Source organism: Carcharodon carcharias, chromosome 21 (assembly GCF_017639515.1).
Source record: "Carcharodon carcharias isolate sCarCar2 chromosome 21, sCarCar2.pri, whole genome shotgun sequence".
NCBI lineage: Eukaryota > Metazoa > Chordata > Chondrichthyes > Lamniformes > Lamnidae > Carcharodon > Carcharodon carcharias.
The window spans coordinates 60243205-60256173 of NC_054487.1; the positions used below are offsets into that span (position 1 = coordinate 60243205).

The following is a 12969-nucleotide window of genomic DNA, read 5'->3' on the forward strand; positions in this document are numbered from 1 at the left end:
ATCATGAGTTTATGCAATATACAGTGAGCAATGATCTGGCCAGGGTAGGCATTATCCCACAGGATATCTTGTAAGTGCCCTATTTCGGCATCAAGCTTTCATGCTGAGCGAATGGCTTGGCCCTTATTTACAATTGGCCAATAAGGCCAATCTTATAGCTTGTGGAACTTTAGGAATCCCAGCGCGTAAATTGACCAAGGAAAGTAGGCTTATGGTAGGCAGTAGTAAAGAACTCATTGACAGATTTCTCAACTAGCATGTCAAAGAAAGGGGACTCATTTAACTGCTCCAATTTCAAAGGTGAATTTGAGTGCAGGATGGAGCCCGTCATGTATGAGGAAATTCTTACATGCATCTGCAGATTCAAATATAGCAAACATATCATCAATGTATCGGAAATCTGCAAGGAGTAAGAGGTTAGGAGTCATTCCATTGAAGACATGTTTCTTGTGGAATCTGACAAAAATGTTGGCGAGAGCTGGATCTAGAGTAAATCCCATGGCAACACCATCTATTTGGGCATTCATAATGTCATTAAAACTGAACTCAACTGCATGAGTTGCAGACTTCATAAGTTCAATGACGACACATCTAGATTACCATGATATAGTGATGTGGTGCAAACGTCTATGGCTTCCTTGAGCGGTAAATTAGGAAATAGGCTCGCAATGTTGAATGAGCACATGGGCATGGCATTGCTATCGTTATGCAAGTCCTGTATGGTCTTCACACAGGTGAGGAAATTCCTCGTCGTGTATGTGAAAAACTTGCTCAGAACTAGTTGTAGCAACTCATTCAACCATGTGGTGCAGAACCAGTCATAGATAAGATAGGACATAAAGGGGCATCACTTTTAAATGTCTTGAGCAGTCCATATAGCCAATGAATGATTTTTTTTTATTTTTATAAATTTTTATTTATCTCGCAAGACTTGATTTTAGTCTAGATCTTGCAACAGAATATCAATATATCCCAGCCTATAGCAAAACTGCTGATACTGTAATACTGCTGAGTTTGGAATGTTGTCACTTGCAGGGCAGAGTGTTGAACATTTTGCTATTTACAGCTTCATTCGTCTCCAGCTTTTGTATTTGTAGGGTCTCTGAAGTAATGTGGCCAAAAATACATCCATGGTTATTCCTGTACCTAGATGCAAATGTCAGGCGGGAATAGGTTAGCTCATAAGAATTACTTATGTTTTTCTCGATTTAATCCTGTTTCCTTTTCTTTACTCACTGCAAAAATCCTTCAGAACTGTGTTGCTAGAGCTAACAGTAAATGATCAACCCAACCTTTTTCATTTGTATGGCAGCTTGAGAAGCAATATTAAACGTTGATGTCCAAGTTCGCTTTCCACTCTATGCATCCTGGTAGCTATTTCTGAGGATTTATTTCACTGAAGCTGTCACAGTTTATTTTAAATTGTTCTTCAGGTATGCGTTTTGCTGGGTATGATTTAGTGCTTGGACGGTTGTTACAAGATCACCTATCTTATTGAACAATGATGCTCCATGTTTTGGATAGCTTCATCACATACACACACAGAACTATTCATCTTCTGTTTAAGTAGCAGGTAGTTGCAGTGCTAATATGGAGTTTTGATGCAGTTTACAGTGAGCCATATTTAATTCCTTCTGAAAGATGACAGCAAGGTGAGGAAGGAGAGCCAAACTGTCAGAGTTAGTTTCACTGCTCCTGTGATGATTCTCATGTGATGGTTCAGTTGAACTCTACAAAATTTGCATGCGCTCTTCCTGCCCAAGCTGATTTGCAATATTAGGTAAGAAAACAAGGGCCAAGATGGCTGTGCGCTGAGTGTGAGCATCTGTTCCCCAGTTACTCCAGCTAATTTGTGAATTAAGGTCATTTGGGATGTCCTCGTGCTCTCAGTTCATTACCACAGAAGGGAGCACTCAAGTGAATTTGTGCATATTGGTTACTCAAGTTAAATTACAACAAACTTTTTTCTGAGGATTTATTTCACTGAAGCTGTCACAGTTTATTTTAAATTGTTCTTCAGGTATGCGTTTTGCTGGGTATGATTTAGTGCTTGGACGGTTGTTACAAGATCACCTATGCATCCATATTAGTGGGTGGGTGGATATCACTAATGTAAATTTTAAAAAGTGATGGTGCCAAGACTGAACCTTGCAGGTACCTGTTACTCGATAATAAAAGTCTGCTAATCTCCACCATGAAATGTATGTGAACTTTGTGGTTGGTAAGCATGGGTGTTAGTGGGTGCGATGTTGGTTTGCAGTGTATTATTCTAAACATATTTAGCAGTAAACGATCTCACCGTACCATATATGCTGCTGACAAGTCTACTATATTGAGCCAAAACAGATGAGCAGCTTTCATGTGGGTTTTGAGTGCAATCATTTAGTTTCAGGCATTCTGTTCAGATGTAAATCCACATTTCTCCTTATGGATGTATTCCTAAAGCATGACAAGAGTCTTCAAAGTAACATCCTGTCAAGGAGCTCAGCAATGATGTTGGCTGGAATATTTTTGGATCAGTCACCTTCCCCAGTTTTAAGATAATGATATCTTTTGCATGTTGTCATAACTTGGGCATCTGTTACAGGCATGTACATTAATGAAGAAACACACCAGCCAGTTGAGGGCACATTGACCAAGTTCTACATGAATTCTGCCATCTGAACTTTAAACTGAATCTTCTTCTAGTGACTCTGGTGTTTTACAATTTGTGCTACTAAATGATTGGTAGCTAAAAGGAAAAACTTGGGCCAGACATCTCACAGGCAGGAGCACCCCTGACCCGAACGGGTGTGAAAAAGCACAAGATGATGTTGGGTGAGCGTCCCAATGTCATCCCCCATGGGAGCAATCTTCAGGTCGGCGGGCGCGCATGGGTGTCAGAGCTGTGCCAGGCAACAATTAAAGGGCCACTTAAGGCCAATAAAAAGGCAATTGTTCCTGATTTACATTGCCTGTGTGATTTTGTGTTCGTTGCATGGGCAAAATGAGCAGGCGAGCAGCCCATTTTTAACAAAACCTCATCCAAGAGCGAGATAAAAAGGGTCAGCAGCATTGCCAGTGTGAGTAGTGAGGAGTTTAGGAGATAGTTTCCTGCTGATTGCTTATTTGAACTTGACAGTTTCACCTCTGTTCTGAGCTTCATTCTTGGCATTTCTAGGCTTCATTTCAGGACTCATTGCTGTCTCCAAGGCCCCAGAGTATTTTGATAATGTGGACCCTTCCAGGTATCAGGCAGCCTTCTGTGACCCTGGTAATCGGGATTGTGGTCTCCACTGGTGGCACCTCCTCTGAGGAGGAAGAAAGGGGCAGAATGGAGAGGAGACCAGGTGTCCCAGTGCAGCTTCCAGGGGAGGGACCTGTGGGAGGAGCGGAGCAGGCACAGATAATGAATCCAGTAGTGAGTCAGAAGAGGAGCTCAATGAGGACATGGAGGTAGGCCTCTGGATCATTCAGGGAGGCAGGGACACCAGAGACACCTTGATCCAATGCTCCTTCAGTTAGACTGCCAAATATCAGCTTCCATCTCATTCCAGGGGTGCCACCTTCATCCGAGTGTTTGAAATGACCCTTTCCTTTGAACCCAAAATCCACTCAGTGCCTGTGCAATAAAGTTTAGAGCCACTCACATCCAGCATGAGATACTGGCATGTCCTGCACCTACAAAACAAGTGAAGCATATTCAGGCCATTAAGACAAAAGCAAAATTTATATCATGTTGGCAGTCACATCAAATGGTCACGCCAGTAAATATTAACAAAACATGGCAGAACAGAAGATCGCCTGTGAACAGTCCCTCTTGTGCTCATGGTGCTTTAAATTTACATTTGTGAGTGTTATGTCTTGTTGCATCCCTCCTCACTGGCACCGGCATTGGACACAGCCTACTGGCTCTGCTGTCCTGTTGGCCTTGATAGCCTTGGCGGGCATCCTCTGGCCAGTGGAGCCCATGCTGGCCCTGCCTGAGAGGGAGCAGCTAGTGCCATGGCTGGCATCTCCCCAGTCATTGCAGCCTCATCAGATGCCTCATGGTCACTGGCAGAGGGGCGGAGGAGCTGCTACCTTCATCCAGAGAGCCCTGAGAAGAAGGCACAGAGACAACAAGCAGCCAATGCGCCAAGGTGAAGTCACTGTGGATCTCCCTGCTCGCCATTGATGGATGGGCACCTAGCTTGGATACTGGGTGCCTCATCCATCTCCCACACTGGCACTGATCACCTAAGGTCATTGCCTGTGTGAGGCCTTACAGGTCCAAGCGCAACACCAGGAACCCCTGATTCTGTTCCTGGAGTTGACTCTCCATGAAAGTCACCACTCTCTCAATGGAGGAAGCAGTGCGCTCAGCCATGAGGGTCAACACAGTGCTAATGCTCTGCATGGGCTCTTCCACAACAGAGACCATGCCACACATACCCTCTTGGATCTCTGCCAGGTCCTCCTGCTGGACATCCAATGGATGACTCCAGAGGCTCATCGTCTGCCTTCCAATCAGCATCGTCCTGGCCTCCAGCAGTCCTCTGTCTGCCCGCATCCTGGGCTCTCTCTGCTCCCACCTGCTCCTCAAGCAAATGTGAAGTGTATTACAAAAGTATAATCATGTTCATAATATTATTGTGATTATTGTAAAAGTGTATGTGTCTGTGTATTTGTGTGTGTGTGTGGTTTAATTGAATTGGAGACAGCTGGTCTGGAGGTTTGGAAGTATCAAAAGAAGTTAGGTAGAGCGGGGTTTGAAATGCTAAATACCTAAACATATCTGAAGTCTTAGAATGTAAGGTGTGAGGAGAAGTTGCATTATAACAAGTACCCTCACCGCTATGCACCCACATTCTAGTTGATGATCTGGTGCCCACCGAGGTGCTGGTATCCGTGTGGCTGCTTGGTGAAAAGAGAGAGTGTGACACAAGTGCATCTAAAGCCCAGTGGTCCTCTGGTGTCTTCGGGGTCCTGTGTTCATGGGCGAGCTAGTAATTCTAGGGGAGAACAACAACATGTCATTTGTTTAAGTCATCACACTGTCACTGTGCTTGCCAGGCACCCTGGTGAGACAATGGAGATCTGCATCATGGTGCCTTTGTCTTTCAATGATCAATGGGGACTCCAGGTTTGAGGTTCCCATTAATGATGAGTCTACACAAGAATGTTTGCACAATCCGACATTCTCACCTCTGTGCATTGCACTCTTACCTTCGTCAGAAACCCTTGCTTTTCCACGACTGGCTGACTGAGGTGGGTGGTGGCTCTCCAGCTCCAAAAGCATCTGTCTCGTACCTCATCAGAATGAGGAGGTTTGGGGGGCGTCCGCCTGTCTTAGTTCTTTCATTGGTGTTATGACTTCTCTTCTCCTGCAATGACAGAGGAGCATTGATCTGTCCACTCTTTACCTGCAGCCGCTCTCCCCCGCTCTCCCCCCATCCCCTCCCCCACCAACCCACTCCCACCAACCCAGACACCTTGCAGGGCATATCCAACTTGTGGCTCATGACCCGCCACGTTCTCAGGCCAAGCAGCCAGGGCTCACCCCTTAGCTGCCGCCAGTGTCAGTGACACTCAGACACTAACACCCCTGAGCTCCTCGGGGGTATGGCCTGTCCTTACTTCTCTACACTGATCCATGCCAATTTGGTACTCACGTTTGCCGAGCGCAACAGATGATTGAACCTTTTGCAGCACTGCACCCATGTCACCACACAATGTCATGGCCGCTGACCTTGGCTGCCATCTCATCCCAGGTTTCTTTGGTCAGGTGCAGTGGCCTCTTCATGCCATCCCTGGGTACTAGAGTGTCCTGCCTGACACCGACCATCTCCACAAGGACAGTGAGGCACTCATCCGAGAAACAGGGGGCCGAGTACCCACCTGACTTGCCCTCCCATCTGACATCTCTAGCCATTGGTGAGGCCATTGTTTGAATGAAATAGTTTCCTGGACAAATTCCAAAGACTCTCCCCTGGCAGCGTTAAGGGAGCTACCTCTTCTGGTTTTAAAATGCCCACTGGGTCGCCATTGGACCTGGTGCCCGACAGGCTCCTGCCCCTACCCTGCCCTTCCCGACCATCGAGAAGATGCGTTTCACGCTGGGCGGACTTTAATTGGCTATCCAGTGTGAAATGGTGTTTGCAACATGACGGGACCATGTATGGATTCCACATCCATTTCCACTGCCGCCGACTTGGCACGCACGCCAAGCATGAAACTTAGGCCTCGGATTTAATTGGCACTGTTCACGCAAACACCAGACACCTCAAAGCTCTTTACAGCAAATGAAATAATTTTTGAAGTGTAGTGATTGTTGTAATATCAGAAATGCAGCAACTATTTTGTGCTCAGCGAACTCTCACAAACAGCAAGATGATATTGGTCAGATAATCCATTTTTTGTGATGTTGATTGAAGGATAAATATTGGCCAGGACACTACGAACAACTCCCTGCTCTTTGAAATAGTTCAACGAGATCTTTTGTATCCACAGGGGGCCTCAGTTTAACATCTTACCTGAGAAACAGCACCACCAACCATGCAACACTCCCTCAGTACTGCACTGGAGTGTCAGCCTTGATTTCTTTTTTCAAACCCTGGAGTGGGACTTAAACCCAGAGATTCAAAAGCAAGCATGCTGCCAAGTGAACTACAGCTGACACAGCTAATTTGATGCAATTGGCCCAGACATTGCACCATGAACAATGGTGAGGTTTCAGTGCTCATCATAATTAAGGACCATATCAGACAGAAACTTTTGGTGTCCGCACATATGCAGTTAAACGCTGAAATAAAGCAGTTGCTGAAAAAGTTGCCCCATTCCTACAGAAGCTTTGCTCCAATAGAATCTTGCCAAGAGATTTGGAATTCAAGTCCATGAAGTGTATGAAGTTGTGATACTTATCCAATAGATACCCACTAAACATGCCAGAAAAATTTAAGGCTTGTCCATTCAGGTGTAAGTATTTTTTTTTTTCACAGCATGATAACTCTTAATTACTGAAAACTTTTCTGGCACTGAAAATTTACTTCTAATAATGTGGCATCACATTCCTTCAGTTTTTTATGTATGGCTGGAGATTTCAAATAATTAAATAAAAATGTATTTTATTTTTCATACTGTCTTTTTCATCTCTCTCTTAATCCTGTTTTATATTCCTTCTATTTTGCTTTCTGTACATAATTTGGTATTACTATTAAATGTTCTAATTTACACCTCCTGATTTAGACCCTGTGGGTCTGATGTTAACTCTCTCAAATCCCATTCACTGTCACAGAGTTAAAATTGGGCCTTGCATGCTCAGTAAGGATTCTTTAATCTGATTGGTTATGGAGATATACAGTTGATTGCCCTGTTTGCAGGGGTCCCTAATCCTCTTAAGAGGGGGTTGGGCTGTTTTGGATTTCTAAGAAATACAAATCACAGTGAAAATTCCTATAGAAAGTCTGTGTAAAAGTATAAATCTAATGAACAACTATGCCGTTCATTTGACACTGCCTGCAAAATCCATGCCAATTTGATTTTTCAATGTAGTAGAAATGTATCATTGCAGGGTTGACAGTGATTCCTATTCTTTTTTAGGAACTGCACATTGGGACTTGCTGATCTGTTTCACTTCAAATGAGCTTAATGGTAATAGGTGTCTTCAAAAAGAAGAGTTTGATCAACTCCAGCTTCATCAGAAGGTAATCAAATTTAGTCCAGATCTAGAAGTGTCTTATCTTTTATTTAAAACATGTTTTTACATGAAGCTTCATTTCAAGACACACAGACTTACATTTATATAGCACCTTTCACAATCACCAGCCATCCCAAAATGCTGTACAACCATTGAAATACTTTTGAAGTGTAGTTTCTGCTGTAATGTAGGAAACAATTTGCAGCCAATTTGCACACAGCAAGGTCCCACAAACAGCAAGGTGATCATGATTAGATAAACTGTTTGGTGGGTTTGATTGATGGAAAAATATTAGCTAGAATGCCGGAGCTATGTCCCCTGCTCTTCTTTGGAATAGTGCTATGAGATCTTTCACCTGCATGGGAGACAGTGCCTTGGTTTAACATCTCATCCAAAAGACTACACTTTTGATAGTGCAGCACTCTCTCAGTATTACACTGGAATGTAAGCCTTGATTTTTCAGCTCATGTGCTAGGAATGAGACTTGAACCCACAATCTTCTGATTCAGAGGAAAAGGTACTACCAACCAAGTAACAGCTGACACACTGTTAGAAATAATCACTGGTAAAGACCGGCTGCAAAAAATACTTCACAAACTGAGCAGATTGTAGTGTCCCCTCAAAACCTGAAAAGTGTAACTAATTACATTATTCATAAATCATTTTGTCATTCCAGTTGCCACACTGATTTGTCCATGAGTTTAAAGCCATCAATCAAATATTCCGGTTTCTAAATTACAATCAGTACATGTGACTATCTGAATTTACAATTATAACAATTAAATCTGTTGTGATCTAAACCTAAAGTAGCTGTTCTACACAGTTAGTGATAATTTATCATGCTGGCAGCCAGTTTACATTACAAAGTCCTGGCACAATAATATCAAAATTATTTTACCAACATAAGAGCCCTGTTTCTAAGCAGAGGAGTTGGGGCAGGGTGGTAATTTTCTACAAAGCTATTAAATATTCCAGTGGAATTAAAACTTGTGTCTGATATTTTTCATGCAGGCAGGTTAATACATTTACATGAATATAAAATGTTTAATATCCAGAAAAGCTCTGAAGGGTGCCGTTGAATTCCTGATATGTACTTTTGGCATTTATCAGGATTAAGATTCATCTCTATGGGTGGAATTTTACGTTGGATGTGTGGATGTGCACCTGACACGCCCAAACGTAATATGATGACACCGCACACCCTCACAATATTTCGCCAGGCGGGCGCGTGATGAAAATAGAGGCGTGCCCACCATTAATTAACAGGTCAGTTAAGGCCCTTGAGACACCAATTGTCTGTGATTTTATGTAGCCTGTGCGATTTTCAAGGCATCGCACAGGCGCAACAGGCAGGCGGGTAGGCCACATTTTCATAAACCTCATCCATGGACAGGATAAGAGGGGTGAGTGGGCTTGCTAATGCAAGTAGTTTGTACTTTGGCTTATAAGTTGCTGCTGCTTGCTTGTGTGAACAGGACATCTTTGTTTTGCTTCAGAGCTGCTTCGACAGAAATCAGAGGCTTCAGTTCAGGACTCCGGAGGAGTCATACCACTTGGGTCCTTTCAGGTATCAGACCGTCTTCCCTTACCCTGGGAATGGGGATTGTGGTCTCCGCTGGAGGCACCTCTTCCTCTGAGGAAGCGAAGGCCAGAAGGGGCAGGAGGCCAGGTGTCCCTATTCAGCCTCCAGGGGAGCAACCTGTGGGAGGAAGCGCAGGCACAAGGGGAGCAGAGCCAACAAGAGGTCCAAGGCGGAAGGGGCTGCAGAAGATGCCACTCTCCTGCTGCCAGGGTTTACAGGTGGCGATGCAGCTACCTCAATATGTCAGAGGTGTAATGCTGAAGGAGGCTGTACCTCTCAAGGGAGACAGTGACCTCCATCTGTCAGATGATTGGCCCTTAGATCAGCTCCGACTGTGTGGGTGGACACCTCATCCTAGTGGCGCTGAAGGCCACAGTGGCCCTCAACTTCTATGCATCCAGCTCTTTTCAGGGGTTGGTGGGTGATAGAAACATAGAAAATAGGAGCAGGAGGAGGCCATTCAGCCCTTCGAGCCTGCTCTGCCATTCATCATGATCATGGCTGACCATCCCACTCAATAGCCTGCTCCCGCTTTCTCCCCATATCCTTTGATCCGTTTTGCTCCAAGAGCTATATCTAACTCCTTCTTGCAAACATACAATGTTTTGGCCTTGACTACTTTCTGTGGTAGCGAATCCCACAGGCTCACCACTCTCTGGGTGAAGACATTTCTTCTCATTTCAGTGCTAGGTGGTCTACCCCCTATTCTCAGATTGTGACTCCTGGTTCTGGACTCCACCACCATTGGGAACATCCTTCCTGCACCTACCGTCAAGTCCTGTGAATTTTATTCATAGATTTCTATGAAATCCCCCCTCATTCTTCTGAACTCCAGCGAATATAATCCTAACTGACTCAATCTCTCCTCAAATGTCAGTCCCGCCATCCCAGGAATCAGTCTGGTAAAGCCTTGCTGCACTCCCTCTATAGCAAGAACATCCTTCCTCAGATAAAGAGACCAAAACTTCACACAATATTCCAGGTGTGGTCTCACCAAGGTTCTGTATAATTGCAGCAAGACATCCCTGCTCCTGTACTCGAATCCTCTGACTACGAAGGCCAACATACCATTTGCCTTCTTTACCGCCTGCTGCACCTGCATGCTTACCTTCAGCGACTGGTGTACAAGGACACCCAGGTCTCGTTGCACATTCCCCTCTCTCAATTTATAATAATAATCTGCCTTCCTGTTTTTGCTACCAAAATGGATAACCTCACATTTATCCACATTATACTGCATCTGCTATGAATTTGCCCACTCACTCAGCTTGTCCAAATCACACTGAAGCATCTCTGCATCCTCCTCACCGCTCACCCTCCCACCCAGCTTTATGTCATCTGCAAATTTGGAGATATTACATTTAGCTCCCTCTTCTAAATCATTAATATATATTGTGAAAAACTGGGGTCCCAGCACCGATCCCTGTGGTACCCCTGTAGTCAATGCCTGCCATTCAGAAAAAGACCTGTTTATTCCTGCTCTTTGTTTCCTGTCTGCCAACCAGTTTTCTATCCATCTCAATACACCACCCCCAATCCCATGTGTTTTAATTTTACACGCTAATCTCTTATGCGGGACTTTGTCAAAAGCCTTCTGAAAGTCCAAATAAACCACATCCATTGGCTCCCCTTCATCAACTCTACTCGTTACATCCTCGAAAAATTCCAATAGATTTGTCAAGCATGATTTCCCTTTCGTAAATCCATGCTGACTCTGTACAATTCTGCCACTGTTTTCCAAGTACTCAGCTATTAAATCTTTTATAATGGATTCTAGAATTTTCCCTACTACCGACGTCAAGACGATTGGTCTATAATTCCGTTTTCTCTCTACCTCCCTTTTTAAATAGTTGGGTTACATTAGCTACCCTCTAATCTGTAGGAACTGTTCCAGAGTCTATAGAATCTCAGAAGATGACCACCAATGCATCCACTATTTCTAGGGCCACTTCCTTAAGTACTCTGGGATGTAGATTATCAGGCCCCGGGGATTTATCGGCCTTCAATCCCATCAATTTCCCCAACACCATTTCTCTACTGATACTGATTTCTTCCAGTTCCTCCGTCTCACTAAATCCTGTGTTCCCCAACATTTCCGGTATGTTATTTGTGTCCTCCTTTGTGAAGACAGAACCAAAGTATGTATTTAGTTGGTCAGCCATTCTTTGTTCCCCATTATAAATTCTCCTGTTTCTGACTGTAAGAGACATTTGTCTCCATAAATCGTTTTCTCTTCACATACCTATAGAAACTATTACAGTCAGTTTTTATGTTCCCCGCAAGCTTACTCCCTTACTCTATTTTCCCCTTCTTAATCAATCCCTTGGCCCTCCTTTGTTGACTACCAAAGTGCTCCCAATCCTCAGGTCTGTTGTTTTTTCTGGCCAATTTGTATGCCTTTTCTTTGGATTCAATACTATCTCTAATTTCCCTTGTAAGCCATGGTTTGGCCACATTTCCTGTTTTACTTTTATGCCAGACAGGAATAAACAATTATTGCAGTTCACCCATGTGCTCTTTGAATGTTTGCCATTGCCTATCCACCTATCCCTTTAAGTAATGTTTCCCAATCCATCATAGCCAATTCGCACCTCATACCATTGTAGTTTCCTTTATTAAGATTCAGGACTCTAGTCTCAGAATCAACTACGTCACTCTCCATCTTGATGAAGAATTCTATCATATTATGGTTGCTCATCCCCAAAGGGCCTCGCACAACTAGATTGCCAATTATTCCTTTCCTAGTACACAATACCCAGTCTAGGATGGCCTGTTGTCTAGTTGGTTCCTCAACGTATTGGCCCAGAAAACTATCCTGTATACACTCCAGGAATTTCTCCTCTACGGTATTGTTACAATTTGATTTGCCCAATCTATATGCAGATTAAAGTCACCCATAATTACAGATCTTCCTTTATTACATGCGTCTCTAATTTCCTGTTTAATGCCATTCCCAATATCACCACTACAGTTTGATGGTCTATATACAACCCCCACTAATGTTTTTTGACCCTTAGTGTTTTCTAGCTCTACCCATACAGATTCCACATTGTCGGAGCTAATATCTTTCCTCACTATTGCATTAATTTCCTCTTTAACTAGTAATGCAACTCCACAGCCTTTTCCTTTTTGTCTGTCCTTCCTAAATACTGCTTACCCCTGGTTGTTCAGTTCCCATCCCTGGTCACCCTGCAGCCATGTCTCCGTAACCTCGATTATATCATATCTGTTTACATCTACTTGCATGGTTAATTCATCTGCTTTATAGTGAATGTTCCTCGCGTTAAGGCACAAAGCCTTAAGGCTTGTTTTTTTAACATTACTTGTCCCATTCCCATTATTTTTTACTGAAGCCCTGTTTGATTCTGGCCCTTGATTTCTCTGCCTATCACTTTTCTTATTCCCATTTCTGTCTTTTGTTCTTATCCTTGATTCCCCATCCTCTGACTCCTTGCATAGGTTCCCATCCCCCTGCCATTTTAGTTTAAACCCTCCGCAACCACTCTAGCAAATATTTCCTCTCGGACATCGGTCCCGGTCCTACCCAGGTGTAACCCATCCAGTTTATACTGGTCCCACCTCCCCCAGAACCGGTCCCAATGTTCCAGGAATCTGAAACCCTCCCCTTTACACTATCTCTTCAGCCACGTATTCATCCGATATATCCTGCTATTTCTGTTCTGACTAGCATGTGGCACTGGTAGTAATCCTGAGATCACTACCGTTGGGG

The 12969-nt window shown here is 43.8% G+C and overlaps 1 protein-coding gene across 2 annotated transcripts in view; it reads left to right on the forward strand.

The window, feature by feature from the left end:
* cped1 (cadherin-like and PC-esterase domain containing 1) overlaps positions 1 to 12969 on the forward strand; it is a 278983-nt gene that overhangs the window by 55130 nt on the left and 210884 nt on the right. For both annotated transcript variants that reach the window (XM_041216372.1, XM_041216373.1), the window contains exon 3: positions 7561 to 7664. In XM_041216372.1, coding sequence (XP_041072306.1) covers positions 7561 to 7664 — 104 coding nt within the window. The remainder of the gene's footprint in view (positions 1 to 7560; positions 7665 to 12969) is intronic.